The sequence below is a fragment of the Labeo rohita genome, chromosome 23 (assembly GCF_022985175.1).
Source record: "Labeo rohita strain BAU-BD-2019 chromosome 23, IGBB_LRoh.1.0, whole genome shotgun sequence".
Classification (NCBI taxonomy): domain Eukaryota; kingdom Metazoa; phylum Chordata; class Actinopteri; order Cypriniformes; family Cyprinidae; genus Labeo; species Labeo rohita.
Window position 1 is genome coordinate 28,129,953 of NC_066891.1, and position 19,995 is coordinate 28,149,947.

General features: G+C 39.2%; 1 protein-coding gene across 1 annotated transcript; it reads right to left on the minus strand.

Moving 5' to 3' along the window:
• Positions 1-775: 775 nt before the first annotated feature.
• LOC127155222 (cadherin-like protein 26) lies at positions 776-15,905 on the minus strand. The gene is made up of 12 exons (XM_051097315.1): positions 15,839-15,905; positions 13,071-13,193; positions 12,797-12,946; positions 12,513-12,657; positions 9,877-10,046; positions 9,589-9,720; positions 9,299-9,481; positions 8,851-9,161; positions 8,629-8,771; positions 4,957-5,181; positions 3,625-3,846; positions 776-1,089 (listed from the first exon to the last, which is right to left on the minus strand). The coding sequence occupies exons 1-12, from the start codon at positions 15,890-15,892 to the stop codon at positions 941-943; spliced, it is 2,007 nt and encodes a 668-aa protein (XP_050953272.1). The 5' UTR covers positions 15,893-15,905; the 3' UTR covers positions 776-940.
• Positions 15,906-19,995: the final 4,090 nt, after the last annotated feature.

Sequence of the window (19,995 nt, forward strand, 5' to 3'; positions counted from 1 at the left end):
GTGAGATTTTGGGCAACAACCTCTTTCCCTCAGTAAAAGTATTGAAGATAGGTTGTGGCTGGGTCTTCCAGCATGACAATGACCCCAAACACACAGCCAGGGCAACTAAGGAGTGGCTCCGTAAGAAGCATTTCAAGGTCCTGGAGTGGCCTAGCCTTACTTCAATATTGCTCAAAAACAACAGATCTGATCGGTTATCCAGATAGAGAAGTCAGCTGATGCCCTGACTGTAAACACACCATGCCCTGATTGACTGATAATCCAATCTGTCTGATTGCTTCATGGTGATCGCGTGTTAATGCAAAGTGCATCCAAAGAGCCAACATGTCGGATTGTGTGTATTGCAATTTACCTTTTTGTTAATGTCCTTCTGTTGTTTAACAGAACACCAAGAATGCTGTCTTCATTGTTTGGGTTGGACCCATGCTGAAACAGTTTTCATGAATGGTTCTTGTTCTCCCTGTGAGAGCATGACTGTGGGCACATTGTGTTTGCAACTCTCATTCTTTTTGAAAAGACAGAGAGTGATCTCAGATGCCTGCTATCCTGATCCTTCTATTTCTGCATACAAGGCCTTTGACGACATGCTCTGAAGACCGAGCACAGAGTTGGAAGAGGAGAATTTCCTCTGGGTGAATCCCAGTGGACCACTTGTTCCGCCTGTTACACTTGCACATGTCTTCTAGTTGAGTTTTTGGATGGGTTTGCGAGTGTGTCTCACGGGTCAATTTCTCATTCATAGCTCATGATGAAGATGAGCTGTCAGTCAGCTTTGGAGAATGGGCTAAAGCCATGATAAGGACTCTGCTAACCCCTCGTCTTCAGGTATGGCAGCTCAGTCTGAGGCCGATGTGGAGCATATGACTTAAGTGGATGTCTCTGGTGGAGAGAGAGATGATTATGGTGCATTTATTATGGTGTAAAACCCCAGTTCCTGATGTCAACACCTCCCTGGCAAATCCCCCTGAGGAAAGACCTTCTTTCTCAGCGGCAGGCAGTTGTGATAGACACAAACACTGAGGTTTGAGCCCTCTCTTCTAGATGGTTTTATGCCCTGAGGTGGCAACTTTTCACTGCTTGGTGCTCTTCCTGAGGGGAAGAAGAACCACAGAGATGTGTTACAGATCAGGGTTTTCCTTCCTCCAAGAGGACCTGGACAGGCACCTGTGTCCATCCAACTTAAAAGTGTATGTGGCTGCCACAGCAGGAAATCATGACACTGCAGATGGGAGATTGGTGGGAAAGCACAATGTTATTAGTAGATTCCTAAGAGGTGCATAAAGATTAAAAACACCTCATTCCCTCTTGGGATCTCTTGGTGGTCTTACAGGCCCCACAGATAGATGCATACGAGCCTTTTGTATTGGACAGCACATTCCAGGGCCCAGTTTATGGCGGCCCCCTCTCTGACAAAGGTTTGCTACATTTTGATTGAATCTTGGTGGATAACATAAGCAAACTGTCCAACGCTATTAGATAAAATGCCAGGACAACAGCCAGACACCTCTTAAGGAGCAAGAAGAAGACCTTTGGTACAAAGACTGTGAAGGACAGAACTTCCTATTGGTCAAAAAGCAGTTTCTGCCCTCCACCCACCTACAGACTGATTCCTAAGATTTTGGGCTGTGACTGACCATAAATATTCCTTAGGACCTCCAGGCAATCTGAACAGCACCTTGTCTCCAGTTTACCATGCCCCTTGGGAGTGAAGGCACACTCAACCAGGGATGTTGCCGCCTCTTCAGCATTAGCAAATAGTCCCTCGTTAGCAGACATATGTAGAGCTGTCTACGGGGCTATACCTAACACCTTTGCTAGATTTTATAAACTTTACATGCAGCCAGTCTCATCTAGAATTCTGAGTACCAACAGATGAATCCAGATGACTGGTAGGGTGTAGAGCACCTTTCCCCTCTATGAGGTGAAAACGTACACCGTTTAGGTCCAGTTTTTAGTTCCCCCTGAGTGGTCAACCCTGGGCCACCCTTTCCATCATTAGAAGCGCAACTGTGGTGTTTAGCGGATGAACAGAGTTGATATTCACATCTTCTTGGAATTGTTATTCGTTTGAATGGTATGGTATATTTGTCTGTTCAAGGGCAAGAAGATGCGAAAGAGATTTATCCGTTCTTGTCAGAGACGTGGCTCTCTGTGTGTGTGCTGTGTGCCTTCTTTCGTGTATTTATGCATTTAAATGATTTAAACTCAACTGAACGTTTAAATTGGTGAGCTTTAAAATGTTCAAATAATGAACTTAAGTGTGCACCTTCAACTGTCCAGGGGTGCATTTCCCGTGCAATGATATAACTCGCTGATTAATCTCCGTTATTATTATGGAAACAAACTAGCTTGTCACGACCGTTTATCGAATGTGGTCGCATCTCCGCCGCTTGAACTGAGTAATAACTTCTGCTATTTAACTGATTATAGATCTCTAAAATGCAGCTATATTGAACATGGCACCTGATGACTAATTTAATATTTTTGGTTCCCTGTCATTTCGCTTTATTTGATGTTTGATTCATCGTGGGTTTCCTCTTACGTCATACTCCGGGGTTACCTTAGACACATATGCACATGCGCACTATTCAAAAACGTTGCTTGCAGATGAAGCTTAAAAATACATAGATTAAAATGCATTTATATTAAGATCAAGTGAAAGATATAGATTGCACTGCATGCTAGCTTGCTTACTGTGCCCAAGAGCATAATTTATTGAACCTACATGTCTTACTAACAAGAAGCTATGCTTCTAACCACAGGTCAAGAGCTGTAGTTCCAACCACGTAAGTTTGTGACACTGTTTGCGAATGTTCGTTTGAACTATGGTTTCGGGAAACACAGAATCGTTGAACTGTGTTGGTAACGACGGAACCATTGTGACCATAGTTGTCTAATGATGCTTTTGTCGAGCCAGTGGACATAATTTTAATTAAAGGGGTGGTCAATCAGCTTTTTCAGATTTTTGATTGTCTTTATGGGGTGCACTGTAACGTGTTCATGCTTTTTTTTAATCACATTATTATTCACATATTTTACCTTTATTCAGCACCTTGGTTAATGTTAATAGTTTCTTTCACTATTATTACAGTAAATTAGTGATTTTAAAAATTGCATGTGTAGAGTAACATTTGTGAAAACGTAAATTAACTTATGCCTGTTAGAATAAATGTTAGATCCACACAAGCAGAAAGACAAGGTAGTAAGGTACTAATTTACCTTACAACTCTGTTTAATGTTAGTTCATAATGTATTTAACCAATGTTAACACATACCATTTAATGCTACACTTTTTGTATACATGTTTTGTATATTTTATATGACAGACCTATAGGTTTGGATGTTTTGTTAATGGCATTTATTACTGCTAAATAAAAGGCTGAACGTAAGCTGTAGTTCTGGTGGATGAAGAGCCCCTCAAGAGGTAATGCCCAGAGGCCCCTTAAAGTCTTAATGCAGCCCTGGGTGTGGCCATGCATGCAAATTTCTCTAGCCAATTTCACTGGCTGTTTCTGAATATTTCAGAGGTGTTTAGCTCCCAAGAACTTTGACACAACCTTTCATTCTTTTTACAGAATCCTTCATCACCTATTAAGACTGTGCCAACAAAACATTGTAAATTACCTGTGAGAACCAAAACTGAAAGAAAAAGCATCCATGCACAAACAGATTCCATCGGAGCCTTCGAGATCACCGTGACACGGCAGTTGGGAGTGATAGAGCAGTCGCACACCGTGACCGACAGGTTCTGGATGGAGTAAAATCCCTGCTGGTCTGAGATTTTAATCTGAAGGAGGTGATGACCTGAAAACACGCTGTTCTCTTTTACAAGACTCACCGTTGTGCCTTTAGGAAAAGATGAAAGATGATAAAAAAAATAGTATTATTGTAAATATATATATATATTTATATGTGTGTGTGTGTGTGTGTTTGTGTGTGTCAAAAGTTTGGATTTCTTAATGCTTTTAAAATAAGCTTCTTATGCTCTACAAGACTGCATTTATTTGATCAATGCAGTAATATTATAAAAACATTAATTTTATGTAATTATTATGAATTATGACAATTACAATTTAAAATAACTGTTTTCTATTTTTATATATTTTAAAATGTAATTAAGTTGGCTTGAGAAAAAAATACTATTTAAACTGCTGCTACTGCTTCTGCTTCCGAGATCATTTTAAAAATGTATTTCCTCGAGCACCAAACTCGGGTCAGACCTTCAAAGTAGCATCATCCTAATCATGCTAGCAACATGCTAATAATGTTCAAAACATGCTAGAAACATGGTAGTTATGCTAAAAACATGATAGCGACGTGCTAATTATGCTAGAAACATGCAAAGAGCATGTTAAGTGTTGGGGAGTAACTAGTTACATGTAACGGAATTGCGTAATTTAATTACAAAATAAATGTATTTGTAATTAGATACAGTTACTGAGAAGAAATGTGTAATTAAATTACAGTTACTTTTGAAACTTAATGATTACAAGGGGGGGTTACATTTGATTTTTTTCACACATACACAGATTTAATTGACTCCTTTCATTATTTGCATTGGACTGCTCTAAAATGAGACACCAATGTTTCAGGAGTTTAGGACACAGGATAGGACACATGCTTATACAATAAATGTTTTATTTCCTATTTGGGTTATGTGTATACTTTATTTTTTAAGACTGTTTTTTTTTTTTTTTTTCCAAGGCATTGTTAGATGCTAGTGTTTCCTGTCATATTTATGGCAACATAGTAGTTCACAGTGGGCTGTGTTTACAGTAATCTATGTAAATACAGAAACACAACCATGGAGGTCATGGAAGAATGCCCAGGACATTATTTGCCTAAAATCAGCATAACCCATTTTACTTCTGTAACGTGTTTTCCAAGTAAAATATGATGTTCAGTGAGAAATACTGTAGGGTGGTCTGGACTGAGTGAAGCAGATGGTGGCATTACCATGGGCTGGTTCAACTCTCCATTTGTTCTTAACATCTCCCAAAAGCTCATAATAGAGAGGTGATCCATATGGAGGAAGGTCCAGGTCTACAGCTGTGATGTTGACCATTGCGAGCTCTTTGTCTAGGCAAATGCTGACATTATTCTCCTCCAGTTCTGGTACATTATCATTTTGATCATTTAGTTGAATCACTAGAGTTCCAGTGCCTGTCAGCGGAGGAACACCTGCCGATCAGAGACAAGAAAAAAACAGTAATTCATTTAGAGTAAAAAAAAAACAAGATCTTGAATCTCAGGATTGCAAGATTAGTAGTTTCAAATCCCTGAAGATATTGAGAGTTTTGTTTGATGTAAGTAAATTATAGTAGTCACAGGTCATTCCGTAAAGCATTCTCTCAAATATTAATTCACGAGTTCACACTTACATATAATAAACAGAGTAAAAGTTATGCGGATTTGGCATGCTGTCCGGGAGAGGGCTCCGAGGTCGGTAATTATTCCTGAGCCCGGGGCACTCCCCCCTGCCCGGGGAAGGAATGGGCTGAGGGTGAGGAGTCGGGGTGGTGGAGGGATGCTGAAAGATGAGAGAAAATGAAGGTAAGACTGCTTCAGTTATTTATAGGGATTCTCTCTTGTGCTGATTGGATAGGGAGTGCGATTGCTGATGATGAATTGGCCGCGTTAATTATCTGCACGTGCTCCTCGCAAAATTTGTTAATGGAACATCACTTCACGAGTTCACACTTACATATAATAAATAGAATTAAAGTTATGTGTATTTGGCATGCGGGCCAGTGGATTGCTGCGGAGGATCCGAAAATCCCGGGTATAGATCTCATTATTTGGACAGGGAAAAGATTTGGGGCTGTGATATAGTAACAAAAGGAGCGAACCGAATGCTGAAAGATGAGAGAAAATGAAGGCAAGACTGATTCAGTTAATTATAGGGATTTTCTCTTGTGCTGATTGGATAGGGAGTGCGATGATGAATTGGCCGCGTTAATTATCTGTGCATGCTCCTCCCGAAATTTGTTAATGAAACATCACTTTTGGACTTTATGTGCATGTATCTGTCATGGTTTGCTAAAAACACAATTAAGAAGATAAAGGTTCCAAAAGTCTTTAGTCCAAAACACAAACAATTCCTACAATGCAGGACCAACTGAAAAGAATCAGAGATATCTTAAACACTAGTGAAAATTAGGCAAACACAGCTGATTTAAATGAACTAAATGACTAATTAATTAACAAATTAATTAGTGCACAGAATGAGAACACAGTTCAAACAGTGAGTAAGTTTGTGACAGCACACCCCCTCCTGGAAGGTGCGACCTTGTGCTGGAAGAAAGACCAGGATATGGCGAAGGGTGCAAACAGGCAGAGGACTACAAACAAAATCCAGGGAGGTGCAGGTGAAGGAGATGACCAGGAGGAGCCTTGAGCAAAATGGACACCAAGGCCACAGCCAGGACTACAGTCCATGGAAGCATCACTGGAGGGAGGAGCCAAGGCGTGATGGGAAAACACAGCACCCGATATGTAGGTGGGGATCCGGAGGCCAGAGGGCGAGCTGGAGCAACCAAGGAGGGAGGCGGAGTGGGCCTGTGAGAGGGAGTCTGGTGAAGCCGCATGGTTGATGGTCCACACTGGAGCTATCTGAGGCAGGAGGCAGAGCCACGGGCTCCTCAGGTCAGGAGACGAAGACTCCCGGCAGGCCCGAGATTTAGCCCCACCACTGAGAGCAGGTGAAACACAGTGATTGACAGGGGACAGAGATGACTAGACAGCTGGAGTAGCTAAGAAATGAGGAGAATGAAGAAATGCACAAAATCCAATCTAAACTAAAACCACTCTTTAGGCAATTTGGAGAGGAGGCAAGAGAGGAAGGCTAGGTGGCACCAGCAAGTCAGACAGATTCAGGGGAAACAAAGTCTCAAACTCTCCATATTGAAAAATCATGGTGGTGACTGGCTGGGCACTGGGTTGGGAGTGGGGCAGGCATCGTCATCACCGAGATTGATGGTGAAAGTCTGCAGGAGCTCAGCACTTACTCCACATAAGTGGCGAAGCTCCCTCGAGGACCCTTCCTGGACAACTGTACTCAAGTTGTGGTATTCAGACCGACATGCAGGAATGAGCACAGGCAGTCATCTGGAAAGGTGGTGTGATGGGCGAAACCAATAAATTCCTGCACATGCTCCTCAAGGGAGTAGTTCCCCTGCTAAAGGCAGAGCAGGTGAACTGCGGCAAAGTGATCCATAAATAAAATAAAAAACACTTACCAGCTAAAATAAAATTAATTTTCTTTTTGGTCCTGCCTTCTGTCACGGATTGCTGTATACAAAAGCATGAGGAAGAAGATGATAAAAGTTCCAAAAATCTTTAATCCAAACCACAGACAATTCCAACAACACACAAAACTCAAATGTAGCATTGACAAAGCAAGACCAACTGAACTGAACAAGGAGAACTTAAATACTAGTGAAAACGAGGTGAACACAGCTAAACTATATGACTAATCAATTAACAACAGAGGGCACTGATGCAAAGTACAGATGCACGTTGGTTATGAACGACCCTTCAATATGGCAGCCATTATTGTTTGAATCCTGTGTAACTACGGTTCAACAAAACAGTTAAAATCTGCACACACGGAGGATTCAAATGACACGCTTGCGTCAACAAATGCGTTTTTATATCAGTGTTGCATTTGTCAACACTTTCGGGTAGGTTTAGGGTTGGATTTGGTGTAGGGCATATTTCCAACACGATAGAGCAGGGGTGCCCAACCCTGTTCCTGGAGATCGACTTTCCTGCATACCTTAGTTCCAGCCCTAATCAAACACACCTGTCTATAATTATCAAGTGCTCCTTGAGATCCTAATTAGCTGGTTCAGGTGTGTTTGGTCAGGACTGGAGCTGAACTTTGCAGGAAAGTCAATCTCCAGGACCAGTGATGAGCACCCCTGCGATAGAGCATTAACTTTTAGCGACAGTCCCTGGATATTTGAAGTCGGAACTACCACAATATGTACCTGAAGCAACGTAACAAAAACACAGCAATACATAACTATACTGATGTAATAAAAAGGCGCCAGGGTTCACGTATTGAACCTGTGTTTTAGTGCCACTCAGTGGACATTTCTCTTTGAAACTGCTGCGAAATGTGAAATGTGCAGACAAGATTTGCTACCTGTTCATATGCGAGAGCATGTCAAGGGAGGCACGTCGAGTATTAAAATAAAAATTATTATTGATTACTAGTTTGAATCAGTACATTATAACGAAAACAATACATTAAAATGTAAAGAATTAGATTTTTACAATCAGAAATTTCTTAAACTGGGTGAACCCCTGTAAACTTTTGTCCAAGGATCCAGTAGGCGTTCAAACACCCAACCGATGTCATCAGAGATTGCAGAGAGTCACGTCCAGATGTCAGTTAACGTTATTCTTTTTAGCGTGGCTTTGGCTTAAAAGAACAAGTATTTAAGCTTATATAAGTGTGCAGGGATGTGCAGAAAAATACAGGTGGGGGTGGGTGGCGGGCGGATAATTTATTTGAAGCTGCAGATTCGGGTGACGTTTGAGCTCATCCGCACATCTCTACTGTCCAGGTATACTTGGTATATTATGAGAATATCAGTCATGATTATAAATTTTATGTCGTACCATCATCCACAGCATGTACGGTTGCTATATAGGTGCCGTTTATCACAAATGGCGACTCTCTATCCAGAATTTTAGATGTGGATACTTTTCCGGTCTGTGCATCAATAGTTATCCATCCATCAATATCTTCACCTTTAACAAATCTGAGATTCAAAGCAATACCACATGAATTCACCTTTGTTATTATATGTGAAACGTATACGGTAATATTAGCTCTCTTACTTAAATGTGTTTATGTGTCTTCTATCCGTGTCTTTAGCAGTGAAGGTCGTAAGACTTGTTCCTACATCTATGTTCTCTGTTACCACAACATGTTTAACAGGAGGAATAAAAACCGGAGGGTCATTGACATCTTCAACATAAATTGTCACATCAATGGTGTCATAGCGGACACTTGTGTCAGTGTCAGAGGTTTGGGGTATTTGGTCAAGCTCTTTTTTTACTCTCTTTTTACTCTTACAGGAAAAGTAAGGAATTTCATTCTGCACACTGATGGACAGATCGTGATGTGTTTGCTCCTCGTAGTCTGTTGGCTGAAATGAGCCAAAAAAAGGAGAGATTAGAGATACATTTCTGTGTAAACACTGATTCTACAGCATCATAACCAGCAATACTAACTCAAGCTTTAGGTAGGTTGGCTTCCACAAGAAAACATCAACCATCTGCCTACCTTAACAACTGTTAAAATCCCGTCATTCGTAACAGGGTGTGTTTCTATTTTAAAGATCTCCTTTTTATCTCCGTAAATTGTGTATTTGGCTTTCCAAGCTTTTGAACCACGGAGGTCTTTGTCTGTTACTTGCAGTCGCAAAACTTCAACCCCAGTTTCTCTCTCCTTGACCTTTCCTGGTCCCTGAAACATAAGTCAAATATTTCATTAGGTTTTATAGGACAATATGTCTAACTTGGCATTAAAAACAATAATCAAGAAGATTATAAGCATAAAAACTTGAAACTTACAGTTTTACCAGAGAACTTTGGAAGATTGTTGTTATTATCGGCAATATTGAATATCACTGTACTCGTACTTGAGAGCTGTCTCTTTTCCCCTTTGTCCTTTGCTTCAACAAGGATTGTGTATTTCTGAGCTTTCTGGAAAACATTAATTTAGCAGAACATTTATTGAATAGGAATTGAGAAACATTTATAAAGCACGAAAAGCAATACATGTAGTCTGAACGTAATAACAGATGTATCAAAGGTACAAAAATAGTGCATTAATCCCGATGAAAGAAAGTAAGTTCATACCTCATAGTCCAAACACCCATTAAAATAAATTGTGCCCGATTCTTTTTGCTGCTGAATGTAAAATTCAACATCTGTTTTTGGTGTGACAGACTTGATTGTGAAATCAAATGTTCCATTGTTTGTTGTTGGATCATCCTTATCAGTAGCCAATACTGTCAGTACTTCTTTGCCTGAAAAATATTTAGTATTTAAAATATAGTATAAATATATTAAAAATAGTATTTAAAAATACTTCACAGTTATTATTTATTTGCCCTCACTGTAATAGCTGCTAATGCTGGTTATTTTGATGAATTGAAAATATGAGTTTTTTCTATTTATAAACTGTTTATGTAATAAAATATATTTTCGTATTTTGTGTTGAAGGGCATTTCCAAACTTTTGGAGGGCAGCGTAGTCTTGTTCCATTATTACCTTGTATACTTTTTCTTTTATTTACCTCAGAAGAATGGAAATGAAATGTGACCCTCACTTGTAACAAGTTATAGGCACATTATAGGATGACCAACCACAACTATACAGCATAATTTAAACCACTTTGACCAAATAAATGAGTAAACATATAAATATAGAGAGCTGAACACACACCCCTGAAGCTGAAATGACAACATATGGGTGAAACATTTTTTTCAGTGCTGCACGCTGGGTTTTGCAAAAGCATTGATTTCCCAAATGCTGTATCCCACATCCGGTAGCAGGTAAGGATGCCAGCAGCACATTATTTATTTTCATTGTTGAATGGATTCCTGAATATATTTAAAGATTTCTTTGTTTGCCACGAGTTTTTATCTTTAATGTTGTGATTTGGTCCCCTGCGTTTGTTATTTTTGTGAGTGTGTGTGTGCGACCAGCAGGGTATGAGGGCGGGTTATCATTTTTTTTTTCATATGCCTTTTATCCACCATTTTCCTTAGCGAGCCTACTGTGTTTTAAACTATGGGGATATTCTACGACTGAAACAAATAGTTTAAAATCATAATCATGTTGCACAATAAATAATCCGTATCCGTCATTTTGACAGAATGAGCTGTATGTTTTCCTTCATGTTCTTTTTTCAGATGTCAGAAGAATAATATAAATCTTGGTATTTTAATGTTACATTATATACTGCCAGTGCCATGGTGGGTAAATAATGTAATTGATGTACGACCATACACTCTGTAAGACCAACTACGGTAATAGGCCTAGTGTTTATGTGAATCCAGGATTCCTGGCAGGATCCATACTATATTTTCTGCCTGCCCACTCCCACATGCAGTAAAAGTAAAACCGCCCACTCCTTGAAGATTTGGGTTGGGTCCCACGGCGCCTTCAGGATCCCAATCCCAATTGCTCAATACTACGTTGCTACATTGCTCAATACTTCAAAAAGATGTAATTAGAGCCCTTTGACACTTCTCAGAGTGCAAACATAAATACACAGAGGAGTGGTTGCCAAATCTGTTTTACCAAAATACTATTATTGCATATTCATCTGAGGGTGCTCTTGCTTTTTGTTTGAGGGTAATTATCGCTGTGAGAGGAAAATGGATGTGTGGCATAAGATTGTGAGAACTGAATACATGAGAGCTGCACTGGATGTATTACTAGCACAGATGTGTGGGTTAAGCTAAATTCGAAACAATCTTGTCTCTCTAATCTGATTAACTGTAATGAAGCAAACGATGTACCATAAACTTTGGTATAAGTTCTTCAGGAAGTCTAAACCCGACGGTAAACCACTTACTTCAAAAGGGCTATGATGCACACTAGATAAGAAGCGCCATGCAGTCATGTTCTCACATTCAAGGCAACCGTTCAAAATCTAATCACACAATCTAATAACCTTACAGGAGGAGTTTTGCTGTAAACAGCACAAACAGAAAGAGTAAGGGCAATCTACATTATTAGGCCTGTATCTCTATACAGTAGTCAACATTTGAAGTGGATCAAAACCTTTCATCAAAGTTGTCCTAAAATCAAAACAATACTTATTCTTGTCTTAGGACAACTTTGATTAACTTTTTTGATCCACTTCAAATGTTGACTACTGTGTATGAAGCATATACCCTGACAGCACACATACAACTCTGAGACATCTATTTAATGTGCATGATGAAAGACATTTTTTTTTAGAGTGTTTGCTCGTCTGCTATACATCTTTTTGACGTTCCCTGTCAGATTACAAATAGACATTTAGAAAAAGGCTTTCAAAGATGTTTTTGATTTAGAATGTATTAAAACTGACTTTTTTAAAGACATTTATCAGATGTTTGTACACAGCAGATGCTTTCCAGAGGAAAAGTCTTTAGCAGACATCTTGGAGACATATGTACCTGTATGCTTTCTGGGTAGACTTTATTTAGTCCACAGAAAGGCAAAAGTATTATTAAAAAATATCTATGCACAAGTTTCCATTATGTACATATGAATTCATCATGTACATTAAAAATGACGTGAGACAAATATAACGTGCACTTCTCATGCAGTGTGCAACCACCTTTAAAATTATTCATCTGCATCTTGCAGGTTACAACCAACATTTAACATTGAAATATTACCAATGTGCAGTGCCGCACGGTGAAATGAAATTTTAGATGAAAACAGTTTCATAAAAGAAACAGTAAAGTAGTGAAATGCAAACTATAATGGATTACCTTCAGGATGTGACTCGTCCACAGTCTGTTCATAGACTGACATTTGAAATTGTGGTGCATTGTCATTTATGTCCAATATTTTGATCTCAAGCCCAAGTTTTGTATCCACTTCATTATTGGATTTATTTCTTGCTTCAAATGTCAACTACAATTGAATCCAGTGAATATCAATATACAGTAGGCTATAAAATATATACCAATATACCATTCTTGCAGTGTATTTGAATGAATTTCAATGCTGTTATGCAGTGGATTTTCTTTAAGTACTTACTTTAAGTACTTACTCTGAGAATTTTAGGGCCTTCTTCATAGTCCATCTTTTTATGTACTAAAACATCACCTGTATCTGTAATGCTGAGAACACCTTTCGGTTCTTTATCCACACCCTGACCGTGTAATTTTAAATGAACTATATAAGTTCTTTCGAGTTCAACCTGAAACACAAACAACATACACACTGAAATCCAGAACTTAAACTTATGTAATGTGAAAAATTATTAAAATAAACTGAATTGAATTAGCTCTAGCAGAAAACGGGACAATTATGATGCTGCTCACCTTGCCTATTGCATATGGAAATAAACCGGAGTGTTCTTCCTCAATAGTAAATGAATCAATAAGCCATGCACGCTTCTGTCGTATCCTTCTGCTGCCAGCCCATACACATACACTCCAGACCAACTGAGAGAAAAGAAGAGTTATAAGTTGTTGACTTCTTGAAGTCTTTAAATGTACAAAAAAAAAAAAAAAGTTTTTTTTTTTTAAAGTTGTAAATACAACATATAACAAGATTAATGTAGAATGTTTTACAGTTTTTCTACTTCAAAAAATCATGTTTAATTCAGTTTGTTAATTACTGTTTCTTTGTAAGTACCTGTGACATTTACAAATATTTTCTATAAATGAAAGTTATTTCTAGCCAAATTTCCGTCAGTATAGTAGTATATCATTGTGTGTTTTTAGGGGAGAGGTAAGAGGTTTAGTCTGTTGCTACAAATGTGAGTTGTTACCTAAAACTTTGCAGGTTCAAAAGCCTCAGGAAAAAAAAAAAAAAAAATTGGAGGTACTTTAACCCCAGGTTGCTCTGGGGGGATTGTTCCTGTAGCCAGTGTTGGGTAAGTTACTCTAAAAAAGTAATTAATTATTAGTTATTAATTACATCTTCAACAGTGTAATTAGATAACTGTACAAATTACTCTCTCCAAAAAGTATTTAAATACTTATTACTAGGGGTGTAACGGTATACAGATGTCACGGTTCGGTATGTACCTCGGTTCGAGGGTCATGGTTCGATACGAATTCGGTGCAACAGAAAAAAAAAAGTACAACATGTAACGTAGACTGTATTTGCTGAGTTTCCGTTCAGTTTTGTTTGAGTTGATTTTGCTGGTATGAGAAAAGTTAAAGTATTCATGCCGGCGCACACAAACACAAAACATATCAGTTCCAGGCTTCTAGCATTGCTAACTTACAGCGCAGATGGTACTTTATCAAAATAAAACACGGTGAACCAAACATCAGCGCGTCCGCCTCACTGTGTCACCATTAGAACGTGAGTGAACTACAAAGTCTATAATTTACATAATTAATAATAGTTTAGCATATGGATGCATCGCAAATATGGAAATATTATGGAATATTTTGATTTGTGTCGAATGAGAGAGGTAGGACACAAAAACACAAAGCTCCATTCCACAGAGAGTTGAATACGCAAGCCTTTAAAGTAACGTTATTCCTTTGTCTGTGAGAGACGTGTTCAGAATCAGCACATGGTCACTGTCTAGTGGGCTTTGTTTTCAAGTGTGCAACTCCTGGCATTCGCGGTTCTTCTGCCGGCGGTTATCAAACAGAGTTGCATTACTGCAGATTGAGGGGGAATTGCCTGTATTTGTTGTAAGGCCTCATGCACCGAACTGAGATGCCTGTACCGTGACGGTTCGGTACGAATACATGTATCGTTACACCGCTACTTATTACTAATTACTTTCTAAATCATATGTCGAGGTTAATGAATGATACTATGAAAGACATGAAACGGTTCTTTTAATTCTTTCAAACAAATAGTAGATAACTACATAAATTATTCTGGTCACACTTTAGATTAGGATCCAACTCTCACTATTAACTATTCTCACTATTAACTAACTATTAAGTATGAATGAACTATTCTTTTGCCTCACTATACTCTTAAGTACTGCTTATTAATACATAGTAAAGTAGCTACTGACAATTAAGTTTAAGAACTGGGTAGGATTAATGATTTAGAAAAAGGTCTTGCAGAATAAGATATTAATGTGCTTTTTAAGTAATAAAAACAGGACATTTTCCAGTAATATTCATGCTAATAATAACTAGTTAACAGTGAGAATTGGACACCAAAGTGTTACCAAATACTTTACCATTATTACCAAGTATTTACCATTTTAAAGTACCATTTTAAGTACATTTCGCAAATAATTACAAAGAAACAGCAATTAACACATTGAATTAAATGTGAAATTTGAAAGTAAAAAGACTCTTCCGGTAAACTTACCCAGCAATTAATTTTTACAATTTAAAATTTTTCAAGATTTTCACAATTTGAAATGTAGACCCTAAAGAAGTTACATCAGAAGTTTACATTTGATTTTTTTTCACCATAAGAGAATAAGTGATATTGCAAATAGGATTCTTTATTCTTAATGCCATGGTGAAAGTCCCTTGATTTAGTCTGGCACTGGCAGGCATATTATTTATGATTTAACTTTAATAAACAATTCTTTTTCATGATGTAATGTGAAATGAATAACTATTAATTATTTGTCATTTCTAATAGATAATCAAATTCTGGTAAATATAATATATGTTTTTTCCATCAAAAGTATGTGTAGGATGTACTTTCTGGCCAGCATTCACAGTGGTCAATAAAGCTGTATGTGATGTTTATATTTCTAAGAACACTTGAGGACATACGTCTCTTATTGACATGTCAAACCTTGAAAAACAAAGGCCACAAATTTACAGATTATATTAAAAACTATATATAATTGGTAACAATTTACAATAATGTCCAATTAGGTAATTTATCAGCTAACAGTAACTAACAATTAGCAATTCATTTGTTACAGTATTTATCTTTGTTAATGTTAGGTTAGATGTATTAAAGACAACATCTGATTATAATAATATATTAGTAAATGTTGAAATTAACATTAACTAAGATTAATACATACTATAGAAGTATTCTACATTTTTAGTACACATTTTTAATGAAGTTAACTAATGGAACTTTATTGAGAAATCTTACCATATAACTTGCCAGTGTGCATTTCACATAATTAACTCACCCACAGCATGAGAAAGCTGACAAGAAGGGTCCTCATGTTGAAGTAGGTCATCATACAGTTCAGCTCATCTAAGACTTTTATCAGCTTTCCTCTGTCTCTCCAGACTGCTCATATAACAGATGAGAGAGATATTTAAATAAAGGGGGAAGGAACTGGGGCCAGTGATACTTTACTCTCGATGATACACTATTGTAGTTTGTGTTAATATTTTGAATTACATTTTACTTTCATATTTTCTGCTGACATTTACATTTTATTTAAAAACTATTTTTAAAAAGTAAGTATATTTTTTTATATAGCTAAGTGCACAGAGGTAGACAAAAAAGGGACTTTAAAATAGTTTATATTCATATTTTATACCCTATTCAGAAGTCATGAACAATAACTTTAAAATGAACATCAAACGGTACTGAAAAAAAGGGGGAAAAATAGCTGTCACATCATCTGCAGAGAGAAAATACAACTCAGTTACACTAAAATTCTTACACCATGGACTTAAAGGTGTCCTAGAGTATTGTGAAGATATTCCACTGAAACTTCATCACATTTATTTCATTTTTCTATTTTGTTTACCTCTTTATGTGTTTCTTCCGGTTCATTGTCAATTATCATTTATTAACGTATTAAACTAATAACTGTTGTTAGAGCACTATCAGTTGTTTCAATTTCACGTCAAGTTATGCCAATATTAATAATATTAACATACTAATATTAATGAAAAAAAAAAAAAAAATCAAGGACCTTCAAAGCACACATCTTTATAAATTTCTATTTAGCAGCAAAAAGGGTTCTGATGTTTTTATAAGCTGACTAACCCTAATTTTCGTCTGTTTAGAACCATTCTTTTTAAAGGAATAGTTCACCCAAAAATGAAAATTTGCTGAAAATTTACTCACCTTCAGGTCATCCAAGAAGTGACTTTTTTTCTTGAGCAGAACAACAATTTTTAGCTGATTTTTTTAGCTCAGGTCCAAAGATGATGAAGGGAATTTGTAAACTGATCAAATAAAACACGGTTTATTAAAGAACACAAACTATACCAGACACTGAGCATTAAACAAAAAGGAACTTAAATTGATATGGTGATGAACAAATTACAGACAGGTGTGATCGTTAATGAATGTCCATGGTAACAGATAGTAACAGGAAACTAGAATAAAGGAAACAGGAAAACAATAATAAAGAAACTAAAAGTCCATGAAAATGAAATTAACAGAACAAAACTGTGAAAGTGCCTACTCCTGGATAGTGTGACCTTGCACCGTAACAGAAGAGATTGTGGCGTAAGGGTGTGGACTTTGGAGGGGGATGAGGAGCAGGAGAATGACTGGTGAGACAAGCAGACAAAGAGCTGGTATGCAGATGGAAGAAACCAGGGAGGAGTGACTGGAGGAAGCAGTTATGAAAGAGATGATGGGAGGAATATCCAGGTGGTAGATAATCTAAAGCACATCCAGGACAATTGCCCACAGTGGAATCAATGGAGAGAGAAGCCATGGTGGAGGAAGTGGCTGGTGAGAGCTCGCCAGGAGACAGCCAAGAGAAAGGCAACCCACGACAGAACTGAGGGAAAGAGGAGCCATTGTGGAGCCTTGGTGAGGATACTAAGCAAAACCAAGGAGATGACTGACCGAGGTGGAGGTTGAGGTAGAGGTAGAGACCCAGGCGGAGCTGAAAAATGTCCTGTAGACAGAGGTGAAGCTGTTGAGACAAGCAACCGACACTGAGCTGAGTGACTGGTAACAAAGACTCTGAGCTTAGTGAGATTGGCTGTGACAAAGACTCTGAGGTATACGGGACTAGTGACGATGAAGACAGTGCTGGAAGGGACCAGCAGCAGAGAAGGTTCGCTGATGGGCAGGGTGGTAAGTAGTACTTCCGTATCTCAATCATTTAGTCATTCCTCTGTATCCAGCTCCAACAATATTCCCACTGGCATGGATGTCATGGCTGGCTTAAACACCTGGACAGCCAGGATCTCAGGCTTCTCCTCCAGAATGGACTCGGTTTCTGGCTTTGGCTCAACTACTCAAGGAAAACTCAGGGCAAAAAGGGCTTGCAAATTGCCAAGGACCTGCAAATTGCCAACTTGCTTAACCTGACGCTAAAGCCAGAAGAAGTGTAATCTTAAGTGACAGGGACCAGAAGTCAGTCTGCCTGGCATGTGGACTGCCCTCAGTCATGCAGGTTGCACCGTACCCATAGGAGGAGGCACCTCGCCATCCTGTAAAGGAAGCGTGACCTGACACCGGCTTGGTGATTCATTAAGGCTACCACCATCACCTGGTGCCCCCTTAAGGCTGGCAGGAAGATTTTTAGGACTAAAACTGCCATCAATTCGAGGCAGTTGATGTGCAAGCATTGCTCCAAGCTGTATATGAAGCAGGTCTAACAGAATCACAGAGGAGGTGGCCAACATGAGGCCGAGCATCCTCTCGAAAACTCTTGAGGGAGCGAGAAGCACCTAATGTAAATGATGCCACTAACTGCTGAATTGTAAGTGAGCATTCTGAGAGACAGGCCCGCATCTGGGCCAAGACAATAACTGTTCCCAGGCAGATGACCCGCTGGCTGGGAGACAGATAGCTCCAGGTGGCTAAGCAGCAACCTGTGAGTGAAAAGTTCCTGCTCAGATCTGGCTCTCACAAGCCAAATGTTGAGGTAATTCATAATGTGGATTTCCATGTGCCTCAGAGGGGGAAGAGCACTGTCCACACACTTCATAAATTTGCAGGGGGCCAGAGACAGTCTGAAGAGCATGGACTGTATATTGATTGGCCACCCCCTCAAATGTGAATCTCAAGAAAGTGATCTGTAATGAGGGGCTTTCAGGATGTGAAAGTAAGTGTCTATCAGATCCACCATTTAAAAACCATTCCTGTACATTTTTGCGAGGATCTGTTTCAAAGAAACCATCCTGAACGGGCATCTCATTTGAGCATGGTTTAGGTGTCTGACATTGAGGATGGGCCTGAGCCCACAATCTTTCTTAGGAACGAGGAAGTAACAGCTGTAAAAGCCTGACTCACTGTTCACCGGAGGAACTGTCTCTACAGCTCTTTTAGCAAGCAGACTTTTCACTTTGTCCAGGGTAACAGTCAACAATCAGAGCGAGTTAGAGCAGGTAGCCTCATTCTATGGTCTGCAGAGCCCAGCTTGACACACCTGGGATGGCTTTCCAAGCTTGAAGCCAGGCAGCACAATACTTGGCCACACGTCACATCCTTTTTTCAAATGGTGGCAGGTCCCTGCACAGAGGAACTGAACTGACATTCATGGTAATGTGAAGAGGGGAAGTGCTCTTTTGAGTATGTGGGTAGAAACTGGGGAGTCAAGGAAAGTGACCTTGTCAGTGTCCTTGATCTCCATCAGATTCAACCAAATGTGGTGCTCCAGCACCGCCAGGTTGGCCATGGACTTGCCAATTGCCTGTGCAGTGGCCTTAGTGGCATGCAAAGCCAAGTAAGTTGCAATGCAGAAGCTCCTTAAAGGTGTGAGAACCCAGGCCGGACCCATCCATTGCACAGAGGAGTTTTGCCTGGAATCTTTAAGTGCCACCATCATATATATCACTGAGCCAGCCTGGCTATCTGCTAAAAAGCCCTGTCTGCTAGAGCAGAGGTGGTCCTGCAGGGCTTAGATGGGTGCATGGCATGGGCCTTCAAACTCAGGGCCAACGAAGGGCAGAAATACGTAGAGGTACTGCCTCTTCCAGAAGAAGAGCTTGCCATAACCTATTTTTTTTATCACTGGCAACAGAGATGAGGTCGGCAGAAGTAGAGGAGTAAATGTGTACCAAGTAAGAGGTGCGCCACTATCAGGTAAGTTTGTTGTGATTGTCCAGGAAAAACGGAGCTGGCCTCTGGCGGGAGGATTGTTCACAGGCTCTTCTGGAGCCAATCAATCTAAGCCCAGTTCCTCCACAGCCTTGGCAATGATGCAAATCAGCTCACTCTCCACACCAGCACCCATTAACTCTTTGGGAGGAAGAGTGCCAGGATCTTCTTGAGAACATGCCCACTCCTCTGCATTCAAAAAATGCCAAGGAGTCAAAGATCAAGGATCAAGCTGCTCGCTGCTTTGAAATGCACCAGTGAATTGAAGTACTGCGGGGAGAGTAAAGCATGTGGGACCTGTGCAGGCATGAGTGAGGAAAG

Excerpts from the sequence above, each read along its gene's own strand:
- LOC127155222 (XM_051097315.1), bottom strand. The coding sequence starts at position 15,892 with ATGATGACCTACTTCAACATGAGGACCCTTCTTGTCAGCTTTCTCATG. Across the intron at positions 8,772-8,850 it reads AGACACATAAACACATTTAA|ATTTGTTAAAGGTGAAGATA; the intron begins GTAAGAGAGCTA and ends TTTGAATCTCAG. Across the intron at positions 1,090-3,624 it reads TTCAGTTTTGGTTCTCACAG|GAAGAGCACCAAGCAGTGAA; the intron begins GTAATTTACAAT and ends TCTTCCCCTCAG.